The 22,101-nt window shown below is 40.8% G+C and overlaps 2 protein-coding genes across 2 annotated transcripts in view; one reads left to right on the top strand and one right to left on the bottom strand.

The window, feature by feature from the left end:
* Positions 1–667: 667 nt before the first annotated feature.
* On the top strand, positions 668–14,763 carry fzr1b (fizzy/cell division cycle 20 related 1b). Its single transcript, XM_038295111.1, has 14 exons — positions 668–879; positions 1,193–1,366; positions 1,595–1,696; positions 1,791–1,854; positions 1,935–2,062; positions 2,302–2,384; positions 2,501–2,684; positions 5,001–5,066; positions 5,145–5,247; positions 8,434–8,615; positions 8,788–9,021; positions 10,181–10,285; positions 10,499–10,591; positions 14,187–14,763. The coding sequence occupies exons 2-14, from the start codon at positions 1,289–1,291 to the stop codon at positions 14,226–14,228; spliced, it is 1,464 nt and encodes a 487-aa protein (XP_038151039.1). The 5' UTR covers positions 668–879; positions 1,193–1,288; the 3' UTR covers positions 14,229–14,763.
* The window catches only part of LOC119789916 (importin-13-like), a 25,363-nt gene continuing 17,256 nt past the window's right edge, over positions 13,995–22,101 (bottom strand). Inside the window, exons 16-21 of the mRNA XM_038295109.1 lie at positions 19,951–20,003; positions 19,791–19,857; positions 19,578–19,636; positions 19,405–19,494; positions 19,134–19,315; positions 13,995–15,023 (exon numbers count right to left, since the gene is read on the bottom strand). Of these exons, the coding sequence (XP_038151037.1) occupies positions 14,930–15,023; positions 19,134–19,315; positions 19,405–19,494; positions 19,578–19,636; positions 19,791–19,857; positions 19,951–20,003 (545 nt within the window). The 3' untranslated portion in view covers positions 13,995–14,929. The remainder of the gene's footprint in view (positions 15,024–19,133; positions 19,316–19,404; positions 19,495–19,577; positions 19,637–19,790; positions 19,858–19,950; positions 20,004–22,101) is intronic.

The following is a 22,101-nucleotide window of genomic DNA, read 5'->3' as shown; positions in this document are numbered from 1 at the left end:
AGGGATTTTCTATTTTATTCTATTCTATTCTAAATTGAACTTGGTTCAATTTGCATGTCAGAATTGTGAGATTAAAGTCAGAATTCTGAGGAAAAAAAGTCAGAATTGTGAGATTAAAGTCAGAATCCTGAGAAAAAAGTCAGAATTGTGGGATTAAAGTCAGAATTCTGGGAAAAAAAGTCAGAATTGTGAGATTAAAGGCAGAATTCTGAGAAAAAAGTCAGAATTCTGAGATGAAAGTCAGAATCCTGAGAAAAAAGTCAGAATTGTGGGATTAAAGGCAGAATTCTGAGAAAAAAGTCAGAATTCTGAGATGAAAAGTCAGAATCCTGAGAAAAAAGTCAGAATTGTGGGATTAAAGTCAGAATTCTGAGAAAAAAAGTCAGAATTGTGAGATTAAAGTCAGAATTCTGAGGGAAAAAAATCAGAATTGTGGAATTAAAGTCAGAATTCTGAGATGAAAGTCAGAATCCTGAGAAAAAAGTCAGAATTGTGGGATTAAAGGCATAATTGTGAGGAAAAATCAGTGGCCCTAATTCCTTCTGTATAACTGAGAATATTCACCAGCATAAAAAAAAAACACACAGACAGTAGGCTTGTTTTTAACAGCAATGAGTAGAAGTCACCAGCTGGTGTCACTGTTGCGACATCTCCAGTGCTGACGGCTCAGAGCAGCAGAAGTCAACTCAAACCAAAGAATTTCTGCTCCAGCTGACTCGGACGCCATCTTTGTCGCGAATATAAACAACACAGGGGGAGTCGCGTTGGCGTCTGACCGTGCCGCTGTAGGTTTTCCACGGAATAAGAGCAAATCCCACCGCGGAGCTGATCTTTTCCGCAGAAGATGTCAGCCGCCTTGGTCACCTGAGACACTGACAGGTCGGTGAAACACGCAGCCATTCGGCTGGATGGATTCATTATTAGTTGAAGAGATGAAAACGGTTTATATGTGAGCGCGAGCATAAGATACCATGACAACGGTGCGGCTTTCCTTTTTTGGCACATCCTGAAACGTTTCAGAGATGTCTTCCTTTATTAGCCGCTTGGTTTAAAAATAAAAATAATAATGGCGACGGGGGGTTTAAACCCTGTGAGCCCATTCAGCATGAACACATCAGGCTAACCGGGCCGCTTGTCATCCTAGCTTTTTAAAGATGTCCGTTTCTCCGGGTTTGTTCGTGTTTTTGTTTAGATATGGAGATCCTCTGCGGATTTCCTCACCGGGAGGGAGCGGAGGTGTAAAAGGGGGGCGGGAAGGGGCCCCCCCCCCCCCCGCGGCCCCGAGCAGATGGACCAAGAGTACGAGAGACGGTTGCTGAGGCAGATCAACCACCAGAACCTGCCCACGGAGGGCCGTTTGACCAAGGTGAGGAGGGACACCCCCCCCCCCCCATTTTTATTTATTTATTATTATTTTAATAATAATAATAATAAAATATATATATATATATTAAAGATCTGCAGATATTTTAACCCTTCATCTGTTTATCTTTCCATCTTCACCAAGTCTATAAAAACTATAAAGATCATGAAATAATCCTGTCCTCATGTATGTGTGGTAGTAACCTTGCAGGATTGGTTGTTTTCCTCCTAGAGCTTAGGTGCTGCCTGCAGCCCTGCCAGCGTAAAATCAGGGGACCGTTTCATTCCCACCCGCGCCGGAAGCAACTGGAGCATCAACTTCCACTATGCCAACGTGAGAGATTTGCACCCACTGTGTGAGCTGTTCTTTAAAGAAACAAAAGGGTTCCATGCAGCAGCAGATGCATCGTTTTTCTCTCTCTCTGCAGGAGAACTGCCGCTCTCCTGCTCAGAACCACAAAGCAAAGGATGCCAGTTCAGACTCCAGCAAAGGTCAGGAGTTCTGCAGATTTTAAATAATCAAGCTGGATCTCTTTCTGGGTTCACCACCTTCTTTTGTCTCACCTCCATAGATGCCGCAGCGTACGCCGCCCTGCTGAGGAACGAGTTGTTGGGTGCTAGGATAGAGATTGTGGCAGAGCCTCACGCGGACGACCGGCGGCATGACGTTCTAGCTCAAGACTCTTACAGCCTCTTTAGGGTGCAGATGATTATTTATTAGGTTTTCAGTAGACAAAGCTGCTTAGATTTACTAATGCTAGCATTGAAGTGGTAAAGTCTGTCTACTCTTCCAAATCTATGGTTCTGTGGACAGAAAAATGTATATTTGGGTTAATCGTATGTAGACTGATCATTATTTTGGTTTGTTTTAGCTAAGAATAACCGCTTCTGTTCAGCTTCATCCAACAAGGTTCTGCTTCCTGTGCCTCATCTCTGCAGTACACTGTCCACACAAAGAGAGTGCCTTGCGATCGCAGTAATGAAGTGTCCCCCTTCTCCCTCTCTCCGCTCAGCAACAAGAGGTATAAGACGTCCCACTAAAACCTGTACAGATGTGTTGTTCGGCTCAAAATTGTTACTTCATTTTTTTTTCTCCTTTTCCATTTCTTTTTGTTTAAACTTCAATGGATTCCTAAAGTCACAAGCTGCTCCGTTCGCCTCGCAAGCCAGCGCGAAAGATCTCCAAGATCCCCTTCAAAGTGCTGGATGCTCCGGAGCTGCAGGACGACTTCTACCTCAATCTGGTGGACTGGTCGGCGGGAAACCTGCTGAGCGTGGGGCTGGGGGCCTGCGTCTACCTGTGGAGTGCCTGCACCAGCCAGGTTATTTCACATTTGTTTAGATAGGGAGATCCTTTACGTATTTCCCCGTCAGTGAAGAAACAACAACTCCCTAGTGATCTGATCATCCTTGAATTAAACCTCCAATTAAATGGATTCTCTTAAATTGATGCAATTAGATCATTATCATAAGAATACCATAAAAGATTGCTATGCAGTTTGCTGTGACCTACACACAGAAAGCCTTTTAAATAATAAACAAAAATTGGGCTCAGGTCAGAGGAAACTAAATTCAAACCTGTTTGATCTACATGCAGAATGCTAACGTTGATGAACACAGACTCTGTGAAATGCTGATGTTTGTACTTCAGTAGGGAAGAATCTCTTCCCGGCTTAGGAGGCGAAACAGACACAGAGATTAAAAGCCCTTTTAGGTACAACATCAAGACATATAAAACACACTTAGAAGAACATGATTCTTTCCTGGGAAGAGATCACTTGGAATAAAATTAAACAGCACTTCATAATGTATAGATATTAAATAACTATGAGAAATGATAAAAGTGTTTTTGCAGAAATTGTATTTAAACTCGGAGCAGAGAAATGGCTCATGTTACAGATGGCAGCGCTGACCACCGGGCTTGCTTCTTCAGAAAGTTGGCCCACATACCAGTTAAAGAAGCATTTTACACACACGGCCTGTTACATCATGACATCACACACGTTTGCACATGAGGAGACTTCTCTGCCAGCCATTATCTTAAACTTAGATCAAGGAAATCCTAAATGCACAGTGACAGGGCTATCTGTAAGAAGATTCCTCCCTGTCTGTTTGCTCCCATTTCATTCCCAAATCTTAGTTACGTTCAAATGAAGATGATTACTTTCTGTACTGACGGAGGAGCTAACTGCTTGGGAAAATACTAGCCTTAATACATAACAGGCAACAAATGCATGTTTTAGCGTTTTCTACGGTGGCCCTGCAACTACAAATCTAAAAGCGCAACTACATTAAGGAAATCGCAACTACCTAAAGCAAAGCGCAACTACATTAAGAAAAACACAATTACATTAACCTACCGGAAAAGGTAAGTTTGACCCTTGAACCGGAAGTTGCGTCGTCTGAACAGTCCAGCTTCTTTTAAGTGTGTCTTCAGTGTACGCAAACGCATATCCAGTATCACCTCGTACGTATGTCCTGATTCAAAATATTCCTGGATAACGGCAGCTATGTTTGGGGCGCCGACAATATCCATGTTTTCAAAAGTCGCAGCAGGCAGAATGACTTCCGGTTCAAGGGTCAAACGGCGCTGTCGTCCAATCAGCGATGTCTCATGTTTCCCACTGGTACCTACCTTTTCTGGTGGGTTAATGTAATTGTGTTTTCCTTAATGTAGTTGCGCTTTGCTTTATGTAGTTTTGTTGCGCTTTTAGATTTGTAGTTGCAGTTTGCACTTCAGGGCCTACGTAGTTTTCCCCACTGCCTAATCGCGCCTAATTAAAGTGAATTATTACAGAAACTTACTTTTTTTTTTACATGACTTTCTCAAAATATTAGCAACCTGTTATAAATATTTGATGATGGAAAAAGGTTTTTTTCTTTAAAAAAAACAAAAACAAACTCATGTGATGTTCGCTGCTCTAATCACGCTGGACTGAAGTCAACTTTTTCACCACAAAATAAATTGAGTGTAATTATAACATTAATATGTTTTGTTCTTTTTTTTTTAAGTAGGATTTTTTTTAACCTAAATGTAAATATATCAGATATTTTTCAATTAATTTTCCTTTTTTTTTTTTTTATGTCATGTAATGTTTGCAACTCTAAATATGTTTTATTAGAACTGAAGTCTTTTTTTTTTCTTGCCAATTCATAAAATTTTATTGACTAATTATGATAAAATATATTTTTTGTCCTTTTTTTAAGGTGGAAAAGTTTTTGTTTTTTTAAACATGATTTCGCAAAAGTATCAGCAACCCCCTGAATATTTTTTTTTTAAGTAGTTTCCTTTATTTTAAGACCTAAAGTTCACTGTATCATTATGGTTTTTTAAAAAGGCCAAATCTCCTGTGGTAGATATTTATTAGTTATATATATATATATTTTTTTATTTTATTTATTTATTTATTTTTTTTTTTGTTACAAGCTCATGTAATGTTGGCAGCTCTAGTCAAGTTTTTTTTTTAGCTGGAAGGAAGTCAAAATTGGCTCTTTAAATTGTACAGGTTGCACTCATGTGACCAAACCGGATGAATATGAATGCATGTGAATGCTGTAAGGTTCCTCTGACTGCTTTGGGTCTTTTTGTCGTCTTTACTCACATGATTGATGTGATTTCTTCCTTCTGATCCCGACAGGTGACGAGGTTATGCGACCTCTCGGTGGATGGGGACTCCGTCACATCTGTTTGTTGGAATGAAAGAGTGAGGCTCCTGGAGATATCAGTCTGTTTTTTAGATCCACTCCAGACACAAAAGAAACTGACTTTTATTTTTGCACAGGGAAGCCTGGTGGCTGTTGGGACCCACAAGGGTTACGTTCAGATCTGGGACGCAGCTGGAGGAAGGAAGCTGACCTGTCTGGAGGGCCATTCAGCCCGAGTAGGTCAGTCACACCTTAAGAAGCACAGCAGGGCTTTAAGTATGAGAAACAGTCAGTATCACCTTAAGATAAACCGTCTGGATTTTTAAGAGGTGCACTATTGATAAAGGATTGCCACAGGTCCTATAAATCAATTAAAGTTTTCCAATTTAAAAAAGTTAATAACCTTGAAAGATCTTTTTTTGTTGTTGTCCTTTTGGGGGGTTGAGATCTGAGCCACATGGTGCCCGATATCAGTTTCCTAACCCTTGGATTCTACTGATTCCTGTACATAGTTAACACTTACGTAACAAGACTCGCATCGGTGCATTAAATCTGCTCATTAGTTCAATGCAAATGATAAATTTGTCATCAAGTTGCACTGCAAAAAAATAGAAATATTTTTTTCTTAAAATAAGTGCAGTTTGTCTTGAATTTAGGAGGTAAGAGAAACTTAGCCAATGGGATGAGCCGATTTACATTTAAAATAAGAAAAAACATTTACATTGACTTATTTCAAGTGCATATTATCCATCCATTTTCCATCACGCTTATCCCAAGCAGGGTTGCGAGTAGGGGTGGGTATTGCCAAAGATGTCACGATTCGATTTGAATCCCGATTCACAGGCCACGATGCGATTCTATCACGATGCATCACGATACTTGAATTATTGCGATGCATTTTTAATATTTTCTCCTCCATGTTTTGTTTTTGAATGACTCGGCGCAGTAACCCGGGGCCGGAAATGCTTGTGACACAAGGCAGCGTGAGTCAACACATCCGCAGTGACATCTACTGGACTGGAAGTTGTACTACACTTGTTTTTGGCTGATGTTCGTTAACCATTCATGCAATTTTATTTATAATTTTTTTTAAATTAATAATCGATACTTGGCGTCAAGAATCGATGCAGTAGATCACGAAAATTAGAATCACGATGCATCATCATGACGATTATTTTGCACACCCCTAGTTGCGAGGGGTGCTGGTGCCTATATCCAGCTGTCTACGGGCGAGAGGCGGGGTTTACCCTGGACAAGTTTCCAGTCCATCGCAGGGCAACACAGAGATACATAGGACAAACAACCATTCACACACACACACACACACACACACACACACACACAAATAGTGCATATTATTTATAAGTAGTGATGGTGAGATGAAGCCTCATGAGGCATTGAACCGTTTGGCCAAATTGCTTCAACGATCCCCACAGTTCATGAGGCTTCATGTGAACATGTCACCACCTACTGCTGGAGTGCAGAACTACAGTTTGTAATAAAATCAGTGATTTTTTTTTTTTTTTTGCAACTGTTTTTCTTTTTTTCTCCTTTTAAGTTCCCTTGAAATTATTAATGGTTGGTGTGTATAATAAAATCTTTTGTAAGTTTTTTTAAGTGTAAAATTTCTTAGAACAATAATTCAAGGTGCACCGTTGTTCTGCCATTTTAGTGAAATAAACTCAAGCAGACAGTGACAGTGTTTGTGCAAATTGGGCAATGATGTGCAAAATGAATGGTGTTAGTCATTTTTATTCAAACATGATAGTTTTTCCACGTTTTTTGGTTTTAATCAGGTTGGAAGTTATGTTCAACCAATCTTTTGGCTAAGCCAACCTAATTTACCCAATCTATATTTTTACTCGGGCAAAACAATGCAAATTAGTCTCATCAGCCAAAATAATTAAGTGTAATCGAAATTTTCAAAAGTCAAAGACAGGATTTGAACCATCAACCTCTAGAATGGGAGCCTGACTCTTACAGCCGACGCCACCTATGTAGCTGATCTCACCCAGGAGAAAATACTTCTTATAACTGACGTGTTAACGCGGGCTTTGTCCGGTGGTTTGGTCAAATTTTGATAATTACATTGTTTATTCCAACCAAATTAGCAACTAGATTGGTTGGAAAAACAACCAATCTATTATTAGAATCTATCCAAACTTTATCCAGCTGAGAGCATCTCTCCTCCAAACTCCCACATCTTAACTGAACACTGAGGCTGTTTAGATGCCTTTCAAAATTCTTGCGCATTCTGAACCACTTCTCGAGGCGGTCACGTGGTATCACGGTAACGAGGCCTCGGACGTCATCAATTTTGGCCCCTCCTCTAAATGAATCACGCCTCGACACGCGCTTCGGGGAAACGCCCCCTCCATTACTCGACACACGCCTCGAAGCCTCGGCTCATCTCATAACATCACTATTTATAAGCTTATTTTAAGAGTAAAAATACTCATTCCATTGGCAAATCATCTTGTTTACTTATTCCAATTAAGGCTAAATACACTAAATTTAAGAAAATCTTAGTTACTTCTAGATGGTTTTTGCAGGGTTTTTTTTTAACACCGTGCCTGGAAAATGCTCATTTCCGGACACACACAATAGTTAAAATTCAGTTTTTTTTATAACTGGTTGAAAACCAGCAAAGGATTTGCTGAAGAGCTTAATGGCTCCAGCTCTGTCTGATGTGGGTTCGAACGTCGAACATGAGCGTTATCAATGAGAATGTTTTTTGTTTTTTATTTATTTTTTTTATTGATCCAACAATTTCTGTTCCATTCAGTTTTTTTATTGCATTTGCCCAGTAATAAAAGTGCTCATTATTTATGCCTACATGCACAGAAGTTCTTGATCCAACTAAAATGTATCCAGAATTAAAACACATTAGTATGAAAATAAGTGACTTGAATAAAACGGTGTATCAGATTAAAAATAAATCATGTAAACATGGCACTCAGAATATTTTGACTAGTATCTCATCACTCAAAGCAGAAATGCATCACATCTAAGTTGGATGAACAAGAGCATTCAGCTTGGCTTGCTTCATTTAGACTAAGCTAATCCTTACTAGCATTAGCATGTATGCTAATGGGATGGTCAGCGGGCATGAAACACCCCTCCAGTTGGATAAAAACGATATTTCAACCAAATCCAATCTCTATATGCTAATTCACATTTTTTTATCGGATTAATTTATTATTGAAATAATTGTAAACTAATCTGGTAATCCAATCTTTACCTAGAGCTATGGTACACAGACACTAAAACAAGCAGTTTGCCAAAAGAAAGACCTATTGTCAGCAAAATTTCTGACATAATTGAAAAGTTTTTTTTAATCAAAAACGATATATCTATTCATCAGTCTGTCTTACGTATGTCAGCTGATCTATCGTATGATGATCCATGGGGATCTTTCTGCTGCAGGCGCGCTGGCGTGGAACGGGGAGCAGCTCTCGTCTGGTAGTCGGGACAGAGTCATCCTACAGCGGGACGTCCGAACACCGCCTTCTGCAGAACGGAGGCTGCAGGGTCACAGGCAAGAAGTCTGTGGCCTAAAATGGTCTCCAGACCACCAGCACCTGGCTTCTGGAGGCAACGACAACAAGGTAAGGCATCTTAAGAAGCAGTTGACACTAGCAGAGTCTACTGCCAGCATCAACCAGCCACTTATTGGGGTTGGTGGCTGGTCTGTTTCATCTTTGCAGCAGTATTTTAACCCCTGAGGTTTTAACACGACAGCATCCATAAAGTCTTCCTCTTCCCATTCCCTGCATTCAGTTACTGGTGTGGAACAGCTCCAGCCTCGTACCTGTGCAGCAGTACAGCGACCACCTGGCAGCGGTGAAGGCTATCGCCTGGTCACCTCATCAACACGGGCTCCTGGCCTCAGGTGGCGGCACAGCTGACCGCTGCTTGCGGTTCTGGAACACTCTGACGGGTCAGGCGCTGCAGAGCACAGACACCGGGTCGCAGGTCTGCAACCTGGCTTGGTCCAAACATGCCAACGAACTGGTGAGGAGACTGAAGCGCGCTCTGGATGATGCTAGCATCCTCAGGATCTAGTTATTTATTTAGGTTTAAAGAGGAATGAGATGTTAGATCATTAAAAATCGTTTTCACAGAAACTTGTTTCCTGATTAAATAAATACTCCCATTAGTAGTTTTAGCTCTTAGCTTTAGTTCACAGTACTGACTCTTTATGTCTCATCATTTTACTTGATTCACTTCCTGTTCAGAATTAGTTATTTTGTATGCAGGTTAACCTTTGCTGATTTGTAGGAATGGAGACTATGATGTAGAGCAGGGTTTTCAAAGTATGAAAGGGTGAGCCCCCCTCCAGGAAGCACTATGCCTAACCCCCCACCCCCCAAAAAAAATAATCAACCCACAGTATCCCAGGCAGGTGGTGATGAAGGCTAGGGGTGTAAATCACACCAATCATGGCGATTCGATTCAGTATCGACTTCCTGACCCAACCATTCGATTATTTTAGATACTCAAGAATACGCCCCGAAATACTCAATACTAACCTGCAAGGGGTGTGTAAGTCAACTTTTTCCTCCACCAAGTCTGTCTTGCCTGCTGTTTATGCATGTGTGTGTGTGCAAAAAAGATTGTAGTGGTGGCGAGGTAGGAGGACAAAATAGGTTAGTGCCACCGAAGCACAGGAGTCAGAAATTACGTAGAGGAGCAAATGGATAAAAATAGACCGGAGTAGAAAAACAAACAAAAACAGTCGATACTCTTGCTGACGTGTCGATGCATCGGATCGTCGGCTGTTGGATCGATGCATCGATACAAAACGATTATTATTTACACCCATAATGAAGGCAAGGATTACTGTCCTTAAATGTTCTCTAGAAAATAATTGCTTTATTTTGGCCAACTGCCTTAATTGAAATAAACTTGTCTTCAGTTACTTGAATCTGGCTGTCGAATTTAAGATCCGTTTTCACTTTTACAGCAATGTTAGTAATGACTGACTTCCTGTACTGGTTAAGGTAACTTGGGTCAATGGAGGGAGCATCAGATGTGCTGCTGAAAATCATGACCTCTGTCCTAGTCTCATTAAATTAAAAACCTGTATTGATCATCATCAATCTAAGTATTTCTGAACTCCCATCCAGTTAAATCAAACAATTTATTCATTATTTGTGTTTTGTGTGTGCAGGTTAGCACCCATGGTTACTCTCAGAACCAGATCCTGGTATGGAAGTATCCGTCTCTAACACAGGTGGCCAAGCTGACAGGACACTCCTACAGAGTCTTATATCTGGTAGGTTTATAGTGTGATTATGAGCAAATAAGAAAAAGTAAAGTTAGCAGGAAAGGTTAGTGTTTTTGATTATTGCATTTTGAACAGGACTTCAGTGTAGATTTCTGCAAAGTTTAGCACCTCTTCATCTCTGTAGGTGTTATTTGCAGCATGGTTTGCTGATCGGTTGCCTGTTTTCACAAAGTCATCTCCTCTTTACGCTGTCCTTCTCAGGCTGTGTCTCCAGACGGAGAAGCCATCGTTACAGGAGCCGGAGATGAGACGCTTCGTTTCTGGAACGTCTTCAGTAAAACACGATGCACAAAGGTACGGCAAAATGGTCGCCCAGTCCTCCCCAAAGTCTGTGCTCTATTTCATTCCTAGTGACTGATGTTCCCTTTGCGCATGTGCATTCCTGTAATTATTAGGGGTGTAAATAATAATCGTTTTGTATCGATGCATCGATCCAACAGCCGACGATCCGATGCATCGACACGTCCGCAAGAGAATCGATTCATGTTTTTTTTTTTTTCCCTCCGGTCTATTTTTATCCATTTGACCCTGGGCGTAATTCTCCCTCCCGTGCTGCGGTGGCGCTAAGCCTATTTTGCCCTCCTACCTGGCTTCCTGGTTATACTCTTACAGCAGTGTGTTGCAGTGAGCTTGACACAGACATTTTTAAATTATGCTCAATATTGAAGCGTGGTCTGTGCTACACGCTGTGGGTCTAGATGCGGCCGAGCCGGCGAGGAAGTGGGGGCGAGTTTAGTCCGACGACGGAGGGACATGAGGGCCAAAAAGAGCGGAGATCCAGGTGGAAAAAGGGTCTCAGCGTTCTCGCGCACCTCGCTCTTCTAGCAGGTCAAACTTCATGAGTTGTTTTCCGCAATTTCGGTCATGAAAACAAAACAAGCTGGCCTCCTGTCTGCAGCACTGTTTGCGGTCAGCTACAATTTGGGAGAGGAGCAGCGGAGCGTCTGTGGAGGGGGCGGGACGTCTGGAGCCGAGGTATTGCATTGCACTCATTGCACTGATTTTCTGCAGTATTTGTTAATGCAACTTTTCTACTTCTGTTATTTGCTGTTGTTTCTAAAAAAAAAAAAAAAAAAAAAGCATAACGATATTACAGCTTTCATTGATTTATTTCAAACTTGATACTTTTTTTTTATTTTTTATTTTTATTTATTTATTTGAATAGGGACAATGCACATTAATGAACATCAGTAAAAAAAAAAGAGGTAAATATGCAGGATTATAGCTACAAAGCTAGTTTTCATCCGTAGTCCCTAGGCAGGCAGATAAATAAGAAAGAACATAACATACAATACAAGCATCACAAGGAAATGTTAAAAGTTTGGTGGTTACATGACTGGTTTGTTTTCATCTGTAGTTTGAGTTGGGTTTTGAAGCTGATCGGTGTAGGGCTCTCCCGTATGTGTAGAGGAAGACTGTTCCAGATGTTAGTGGCTCTCACAGAGAGAGTGTTCTGACCAAAAGTTGTTCTTCTGTGAGGAACCTCACAGTCTCCTCTGGTTCTCAGGCCACTTGAAGTCTCGGGTTTGAACAGAGTAGACACAGGAGGTGGGGCTAGTCCATGTAGCGCTTTATAAATGAAGCATACATACTTAAAATTTATAAAATTTTCAAAATTTAAAAGATTGTAGTTGTTTTAAAATATTACATACATGGAAAGAACTTGGTTTTTGGTCAAACACTTTTAGAGATTTTTTTGTAGAGTGATTCAATTAATTTTAAATTGGTAACTGTGGTGAGAGACCAAATTGTGATGCAGTATTCAATGTGAGATAAAATCATTGAGTGGAGAACAATTCTAGCAGCACCAAGTGTTAAAAAAGACCTGATTTGTTTAAAATTTTTAAGGTTAAATTTGACAGTATTGGCAAGTTTTTTTGATATGATTTTTTAAGGACAAAGTGGAATGAAGTATCACGCCAAGGTACTTGAATTCTGTGACAAGTTGTAATTCTTCTCCTCTCAAGAATACTCCGGAGCTTTTTATTTCTTTTGATTGCTTTGAGAACATCAAACAGACCGTTTTTTTGAAATTGAGAAGCAAACATGATTTAAAAAGCCAGTCATTTACTTTGTTTAGCCTGTAAGGTCTAAAAAAAAAAAAAAAAAGAAAAATTAATCGATTAATCGAAACGTATCGTGGTGTATTCTTGAGTATCGAAAATAATCTAATCGTTGGGTCAGGAAATTGATACTGAATCGAATCTCCATGATGGATGTGATTTACACCCCTAGTAATTATACCAACAGAGTCACTCCCGTGACACCCTGGATGACTTAAATTTAAGTTTAATTTCTGGATTGTTATTTTTTATTTTTATGTCTATTTACCGGGGTGTGGGTGGGGGGGGTTTACATTGTTTAAATGATAAAAATGATCATAAAAAACAATTCCATTAAACCTAATTAAAAACTGATAAACGTGATCTGACGATTTTTTTTTTTTGGTATTGTTTTTTTTATCACAACTGCCACTCTGTATGTTTGTTTGTTTCTTAATTTTTCCACAGATTTTTTTTTTTACAAACCTCTGTGCACAGCTGGGTGGGAATATACCGTCCCCAGCGAAGGATATTGATACCAAACTTTTCTTAAAATAAAACCAAACTAACAAGACTTCATTAACAATATTATGCAGCCTTTACCCGCTGCATCTCAGCTGATCTCTCCTCCTCACTAATTCGTGTGCGGTGGGAGAAGAAAAGGTTCCAGGCGCCCTACTAGACTTGTTTTTAATGTTTTTGTAAAAATAGAAGGCAAACCCATCCGATGATAGCATGGCAGTTTGAGATATGTCTAAAAATGTGCACAAGGACTATTTTCAGTTCACAGAATGCTCACAGTCTGCTAAACGTAAATGCTAGTGTAGCCTAGCCTGTTCAGCACATCTAAGGTTAGCTCCACTTATGGGAACATTAGGAAGCCAAAATTGACTTAATAAAACATGCAAAGGATCATGCTGTTTTACAAAGTGTCTAAAGAACACGTTCTGGAGAATAAAATATCTCTTTAATGCTAATCCAGGAATTTGGACTTGTGTTAAATGTTTTTCTTAACTGCACATTTTTGTTAACCTTTTCTGTTTTCTGATTGTTTTCTTACAGATGGCAATTTAATAGCTTTTGTCTTAGATTGGATTTAAATAACTGTTTTACAGATCAGTGATTTTTATTGAGGCAAAAAACTAACAAATTTTCATTTAAATAATACTTCTTGATTTGAATTGTTACACTGCAAAAAATCTAAATCTTGATAAGTCATTTTTTCTTAAAATAAGTGCATTTGTTCTTGAATTGAGGAGATAAAAGAGACATCTTGCCAATGGAACAAGACAATTTAGATTTAAAATAAGAAAACACAATTGCATTCTCTTATTTCAAGTGAATACTATCTAATTATCTTATTTTAAGAGTAAAAATACTGATTCCATTGGCAAACTATCTCATTAACCTACTCAAATCAAGGGTAAATACACTTAATTTAAGAAATTTTTACTTATTTCTAGATCGTTTTTTCAGTGTAGCATTACTATATTTACCCACTGTGCAGTTTCCATTAACTTTATAATCAGCTACTCCTGGCTAATGTTATGATTTCCACCTGTTGCAGCTCGGAGGCGTGTTGGTATTCAGAATAATTCATGCATATGCTCTGTTTACAAAATATGTTCTTTACTTTTTACAATAATGGAACAAAATTCACTCCATAATACTTTTTATTGGTGTTTCACATAAAATCCCAAATGTGAATTCATTGTTTGTGGTTATCTAAGTAAAAAGCCCCATCAGTGTGAATACTTAGCTCTATAAAACAACATCAAAATGAATAATAACTTAAAAAGATTTGATACTTTTTAACTCGGATTTCTTGCTTTTCTTTCTCCATCCAGGAATCAAAGTCTGTGTTGAACCTTTTCACCAGGATCCGGTAGTGAGCCGCCGCACGGTCGGCTGCAGGGCGAACCCCGGCTGCTATCACCCACAGACTCGTAGAGCCTTTCCTCCGAGCACCACGATCCACAGAGACGATCTTGGTCCAGACGTTTTTAGCCAAGGACGCGGCTCAAAGCTCCGCCCTTCACAGTGATGTCACCGATTAAAAAGAATCCGAAAATCAGAACACGTTCTCCTTTTGAAGTCGCTCTTGTTCTCCTCGTTGTCCTGGATGTGATGAAGTTGTCTCATTAGTTCTGTTCTGAGCTGCATAATGTAACGAAGGACCCTTTTTTTTTTTATAGCAGGCTCCTTTGTACCAGACAGGAAGAAGGGGCGGGGCTTCTATATATTTTCATAATGCAGGTTTATGATCTGCAGCATGTTGCAGGAAAGAAGAAACCAGTCGGTCACTCATCCACCTCCATTAGATCGGTTTAATCAGTGTTTCGTCAGTAAATGTACACTCATGGCACTGTGACACTTTCTGACAGGTATTTTATTAAAAACATGTCCAACAGTGACCAACATGTCTAACAGTCTGCTGTGTGTTTGTGTCAGTCATGGGGGGCGTCAAGTACTCTCACATCCCGAGTGAACAGTCCTATTGAACACATGGGGCATGATTTCTCTGTTGGCTGCTTCATATTAACCCTCATAAAAAGCTTCTGAGGCTGAAGGAACACGACCGCAGCCACGACTAGCTCTCAGAGTATCCGGATCCCTGCAGACCTCTGCAGAGCAGAGAGAACTCCTTCACAGTCTCCTTAATGCGACGTTTGTTTGTTTGTTCTCTGGGTGGGGGGAAAAAGACACAGGTATGAAAAGCTGTTAAAGTTGGAGCTTTTATGTATTTCAATTCAAATTCAATTCAGTTTATTTCTATAGCGCCAAATTCACAACACACGTCATCAAGGCACTTTACAGTTCAACCAGATCATACAATCAATTTGATACAAAGTTTTCTATCTAAGGAAAACCAGTTGATTGCATCGACTCATTGACTCTAATGCAATCCCTCACACTAAGCATGCTTGTAGCGACAGTGGAGAGGAAAAACTCCCTTTTAACAGAAAGAAACCTCCAGCAGAACCAGGCTCAGTGTGAGCGGCTATTACGTTGTAACTAATCACCACAGTAAACATCTGTTTTGTTTTAGTTGATCAGGGTATTTTCCTCCATCTTTTTCTTCACTTCCCTGCTTTTCCTAGCCTGACGTAGTCCGACTCAATTCTAGTCAGAATATGAGTCTGATGCTGCTCCATAGAGCTGTGATTATGGGGCGTGTTTTGAACGAACCAGGAAAAAAATGCCTCTGCACTCAATTGGATAGACCTACAACCAATAGGAGCAACGGAGTGCGCGACGTATGTTAAGCGACGCATAGTTGTTGTCCACAAAAATCAAAGCGTGCAGTTTCACGCCTAGAATAAGAAGATGAGACTTGATCGCGTTTCTCTGTTCCTCTTTTAAAATTAATTTGCTGTCGATATCTTCTAGAACAGACCTAATAGCAGAATCTACTCACCCAAACTCTCCAGCGGCAGCCATTATTGTTGTCACCTAGGCACGCTTTGGTCACGGGGTTGATAACGTTACTCTTGATCATCTGTCCATCATCGTATAAAGCCCGCCCTGACAATTTGATTGGATCGCCTGACAGTGGGCTTTAATACTCGCGCTACAATGGAGCAGAGCCAGACCGAACTTCCCCGAACTCAAACCTTGTGGGCGGGACTAAGTTCGGACTGGCACCCAGGCTATGCTTTTCCTCCAAAGCTACCAGTATTTCCCTGAAACAGTAGCAGGCATTCAAAATGGCCCCTCCCAGTCAAACGGCAGCCAAATCCCCTCCAACTTCCAGCCACTGACCGCCTCCAGGGTGTGCATATTTTTTTTTCTCTGACTCCACCTTTTCAGTGAATTACAGGGTCTGACCTGGAGAGGATGCTTCTCTATAGGTCTCAATGTCCACAAATTATGACAAAGAATATTTTAGTACAAAGATTGATTATTAATAAGGATTTGTAAGGGAGCAGCCAAGGGCCCATCAAGGAAAGTGGGGAAATTTTGAATGGCTACTATAAGTAGCAGCAAAGCTGCGAATCATCCACATTTGTCGGGCCTCCCAAAGGTGGTTCTAGATGGGGGCCAACAGGGGCCGGAGGCCCTTTGGAACTGATCTTTGCTGCTTTTATGACCCCATTACTAAAAAAAATAAGAAATAAGTTTCTCATGAAACTTTGCTCAGAAACTGTAACTCATATTTCTTCTTTTTTTTTTTTTTTTACCTTTTCAGTTTTATTTCAACAATCGTTTCAAAGTGAAGGTTTGAATAGCTCCTTGGTTCTGCATCTCACTATATATATATATATATAAATAAAAAAAACAAAAAAAAAATGTTTTCTCACCCTAACCCTAACCCTAGGGGTGGAATGGTTCACAAAATCCACGGTTCGGTTCGATTCACGGTTTCTGGTCACGGTTTTCGGTTCGGTTCAATACATGTTGATTGTTACACCGAAATCCCATAAAAATTGATGGAATTAATGAAAAAATCCCCCCAAAAATAATGGATTCTAATTATTTTAAAAGATCCGCGGAAACCCTGGATCATTTCCGTATGTTTTGCTGCTTTGAATTTAATCATCTCGCGCATGCTCACTACCATCTCCAAGGAACTCAGAGGGGAGCAGACGGAGGGAGCCACAGTGGGGGCTGTAGGCTTTGCTCTGAGCAGCCGGTCTGGAGCGCAGCGGGGCGGAGCGGAGCGCTGACAGAGTATGAGGGATTTCGGGGTTAGCATGACATGTTGGTCGTTTTGCTGTTAGCATAAACAAAACGTGTTGCACAGTGCTTGCACACTGTTGCACTTTTATCCACAACTTTCTTTCCATCGTCATCGTAGGTCACTCTAAATGCAAAGTGGTCCCATACAGCAGACCTAGAAAGTGCTGCTGGCGCGTCTTCCAACTCCTGTTCTTTCCCACTCGCCATACCCACACAATTCTCCACAACAACTGATTTTTTTCCCTGCTACACCCGGCTACGCTGCTTCGCTTCTTCTTCTTCTTGTTTACTACTGGTGGTTGGCTTTGGTCGCAGCACTGCCACCTTCTGCTCTGGAGTGTAATCGCTTCCCCTATGAGAAAAAGGAGCAGGGCATGAACCGAACGAAACACACGCGAACCGAACCGAGACAGTCGAACCGAATGGTTCGGACGGTTTTCATAAATCGTCCCATCCCTAATATACACATACATACATACACAAGATGAATTGTTGCTCGGTTTGTAAGTTCACAATAAAAAAATAAATACATCTTGCCAGAAGCAAATAGATGCATTAAAGTTATAAACAGAAATGTTTTGAGCCAACGAGATACAGTCACGTGTTCGATGTCAGTGCATCAACCAGAAGCAGCAAGTTGAAACAAAACAAAGATAGCTTCACTCTTATGTTGCGTTCACACCGGGGGCAGCAAAAGCAGCAAAATCGCGTTTGCTGCTTCATTTTTGCTGCTTGTACCAGTGAATTCTGACGCGCGTCTGAAGCAGCTTTGCTGCTCTCGCTGCGCGGTCCAAAAGTGGCTCTGACGCGCGTTGGGCGGAGCTTCACTATCCTTTTCTCTGCCTTGCAGCTATATTTGCTGTGATCAGTGGGAATAAAGTAGTTTTAATATGTTTTTAAGTGAGAAAATACACCTGAAAACTTCATCAGTGCAGTCAGTTCATCCAGATTACAATCCTGCCTCCCAATATTATTTCTGTCGGAGCCGCTCAGACCCCCACATACCAGCGGTGCGCCGACAGAAGGAATCCATTCATCAGCAGCCTCTGGCCGGGTCGCCTCCTCGCGGTTTACCGCTGTGGCTGGTAGGTGTTTTTCATCTAAATAATCCGGTCTGCAGGCACCAGAATAATAAAAGCGAACATATTCTGCCGGCAGATGTATATATTTTAAGTTAATTATGCTTTAATAAACTGTTTAAGAGAAGTGATCAGAGCAGTCTGTGTCATCAGCGCTGTGTCTCTCTCCCAGCCAGCTCCCAGATCAGCTTCTCTGATTGGTTGACGCGGCGCGTCGAGCAGCAAAAATTCAATTTTTCCATCTCGAGCAGCAGCGCGTTTGCGGCGCGTCGCGCACGTCAGATGCCAAAACGCGCCCGACGCGCTGCTTCGGCTGCTCAGACGCGCTGCGCTTGCTGCTCGAAACGCGCCGCGGGACATTTTGCTGCGCCTTGACGCGCGTCAACCATTGACTTTGCATGTAAACTCGCTGCTTCTGTCGCGCCAGCTGCCCCCGGTGTGAACGCAGCATTAGCCCCGTTGCATTTGATTTTACTCCCTAAATAATTTTCAATAAAGATTCATATACAAGTACCAAACGGATCCTTATGGAAACAGTCATAATGGTCTGATTATAAGCGAAGCTGTTGGACGATAATTTAGCTCAGGGACATCAATTCCCAGAAAACAGGACAAAAAACGAAACAAAGATGGCTGCTCCAATTTTGGCTGGAATAACCTCTACTTCTTTTTGAAAAAAAAAAAAAACTATCAAAAGAGTGCGATTTGTGTCTTTTTTTTTTTTCGGATGGGAAAGACGTTTGTGGGTTCTTCAACTAGATTTTATTTTTCAGTTAATTCTGGTAGTTGTGAAACAAATCAAGAATGACAGATCTGTGATTGGCTAAAAGCTCGACATGGGGGCAGGTGCTTCTGGTGATTTATCCAATCAGGAAAGTAGAATTCAAATTGAACAACACGTATCAATCTGTGCTCTCCTCTGGCCAATATTTTCAACAACAAAGAATATTCGACTCCCAATGATCAGATGGTTGGATCAGGATTTTTTCCACAGCAGCAACTCGGTCCTATGATGGAAAATGGATGTTAGGTTACCTCAGGATCTGCTGAGAGAACAAGTCCTTCTGCTCCATAGTGACATGAGGTGAAGGGAAGCCAGGGGTCTGCAGGGTTTCCCTCAGCCACTGGGACAGCAGGGCCGGACACTGTCTATTCAAACCGAGCAGAACCTCAGAGAAGTGCTCCGTCAGGCTGCGGGAAGAACCTCCTCCGACTGCCTGAGACAGGGGCAAAACAAAACATTGCAGCGCAGGACATGGATCCTCCTTATTGGCATGAGAATAACAAGAAGGATTTCATGGTCTACCTGCAGCACCGTCTCTGTCAGGATCTTTCCATCCCCCTGCAGCACATCAACGAGGGGTGGCATGTCTTTGCAGCGACTCAAAAACTCTGTCTGTTGGTAAAATGGCAGAAAATAAAATAATTCCTGTGATGAACTAGATTGAGAAAGTCTCCCACTTTGTGTTCAAAGCTTACAAAGAACAGGCAGGCAGCTTTAACTGTGGGCGTCTCTGGGAACTTGATGGACAGGATCCCTGATTAAAAGCAAGAGAAACCCTTTTCAATTAGCAGACTTTAACAATAACTCAGATCTGCTGCTAGATTTTAGACTTTTAGGTGGAAAAGACATTTTGAAGAACTAAAAGGTTAGCTCTGCTTTTTTAGTTCTGTACCTACAATGATGCTCACCTGAGTAAAATAAGGTTTTGACGTCGAATTGGGCTGTTTGGTGCAAATCTGGACTCCTCTTCAGAATCTTAAAGTCAGAAGGACACAGGTTAGGAAGTTATATTAAATTTGTTCAGAGGTACTTGGGATTTTTGAGGAAGCTAATGTGCATTTCACCAACCTGAGCGTGAAGGTTCATGAATGACTCTGCGATGTCAGGATGCTCCCTTGGACCTGCAGAGTAAGGAGGGAGGGTGGCGGCCTAGTGGTTAAAGCATAAAGCTTGGAATCCTGAGGTTCTGAGTTCAAGCCCCACTACCACAGGGTCTCTGGGCAAGGCCCTTAACCCCAGAGTGCTCCCCATGATGGCAGCCCACTGCTCCTTAAGGGCATTGGTGAAATGCAGAGGTAATATTGCCTCAATCACTATTTTTTTCAAAACTTTGCCTCTAAGGATCAAAACGTTCTTGGATTTTTTTGAATAAAGACTCTTTAGAAATATTTCTTTTTATCTCTTTGGTTCAATAAGTAAGAAAAAAACAGCTCAAATGTGGTTGTGTTATGAACAGAGGAAAGTTCTGGGGAGCGGTTGACATGCTTTATAGAGAATATTTCAGTACCAGTGATTAAAATGAAAGGGGAAAGAATTTCGGAACCCTAAAGAGGTATAGGTTGTGATCAGAAGAGCTACTAGTGCCTAGATTCAAAAGATTTTCACCTCCATTGGTCATGAAATCAGTCGCCCATATTAGCTCTTTTTTTTCTGTTATTGACATCAGCCAATATGCATGTGTTTGCTAATTCATTGGTGCATTTGATTGATTTTATTATTACAGACTCAAGGTCCGATATACTTTAAAAGAAAACAGGTACACTAAGAATAAAAAAGAATAAGAGTACAACAGAGAAGGTGCCTAACCCTTCAGGAGGCAATTATACCAATGTCTCCAAAGCACAGATGAGTATTTAACTGCACTATATTTGACATTGGTCAACAGTAAAATAATTCTATTATCAGACTCATAAGCTCATTTTGAGACATAAGCTTTCTCAAAACAGCCATAAAAGTCCCGACACTAACAGATACAAACAATTCACTGGCACTGGTCCATCTGGGCATTTAGGAGCAATGCCTTAACATCATGTAAGGTGCATGCATTTTCACCATGGGCGGTTCTAGACAGGGGCCAATGGGGGCCGGTGCCCCTGTAGATCATGTCCTGGCCCCTGTTATGGCCCCTGCACTGAAGACATAATACTCAAAGAAATTCTAATGATCCACTGGAACAGACATGGTTACTGATAGGTCCCTTTGGATCTATTACATTTCTTTTTTTTTTCTTTACAAATTATGTTTTACTAATTATTTAAAAACAATAAGGGGATTGCTTCAGTTGTATTGAGATCCCAGTATCCCAGGTTTCATCTGCTAAATGTTGTTTTCAAAACAAATTTTAAAAATGCTCTAATTTTTACAGCTGAATTTATAGTTTTTTCTTGATTTGTTATTCTGATTTTATAGACTACGGTCATTTTAACTTAAATAAAGCCCAAAATATGTAAAATTCCTAAATTATTGCCCTAATAAGAAATATAATTTTAATTAAACATAACTGAATAGAAATTTCACTTCACTTCGCTCTCTTAATATATTTAAACCCCTTGCCCTGTTTTTTATTTCATGCTTTTCTGTGCCCCCATGAAAACAAGCTTGCCCCCTCCTGGCCCCCTGGTTCATTTGGTCTAGAACCGCCACTTAGAGCTGGGCGATATGGCGATATATATCGTGAGGACGAGAGAAACATGTCTATCGTGACCTTTCTCCTCTATTTTTTCTATCGTGATAAACTTTTTTATTATAATTATTACTGCTAATATACATTTTAATATAATTTGTTAATATAACATTTTGCGTTTTTGCTATGCAAACTCTAAGTGTATAACGAAAAAAAAGAGAATAAAAAGATAATGTGTAGAGAACGTGGTTTTGCGACACTACACCGCTTTACGTCACGCGGCTTTGCACCATACGTTTGCAACATTACTAATGGAGAGAGCCCGCGAAATTTCTTTCTGGCTTGAAAAAAAATGAATGATGGACACCCAAGAAGATGTTACCACAGCAGCGGTTACAGAGTCCGAAACGGTTGCCAGGTCACAGACACAACAAACACCACTTTTGCCCAAAAGGGAAGGCAGCTCGGTTGTTTGGTTATATTTCGGATTTCAGCCATCTGATAAAGAACAAACGCAGCCGATATGTAAACTGTGCAGCAAAGCCGTTCCAGCGGCTGATGCAAATACTTCCGGCCTCTTTTACCACCTGAAGAAA

This window comes from Cyprinodon tularosa, unplaced genomic scaffold, assembly GCF_016077235.1.
Source record: "Cyprinodon tularosa strain WSP-4 unplaced genomic scaffold, ASM1607723v1 ctg350, whole genome shotgun sequence".
NCBI classification, from domain to species: Eukaryota; Metazoa; Chordata; class Actinopteri; order Cyprinodontiformes; family Cyprinodontidae; genus Cyprinodon; species Cyprinodon tularosa.
Note: the sequence above shows the minus strand (reverse complement) of the source record. Positions and strands in the feature narration are given on the sequence as shown.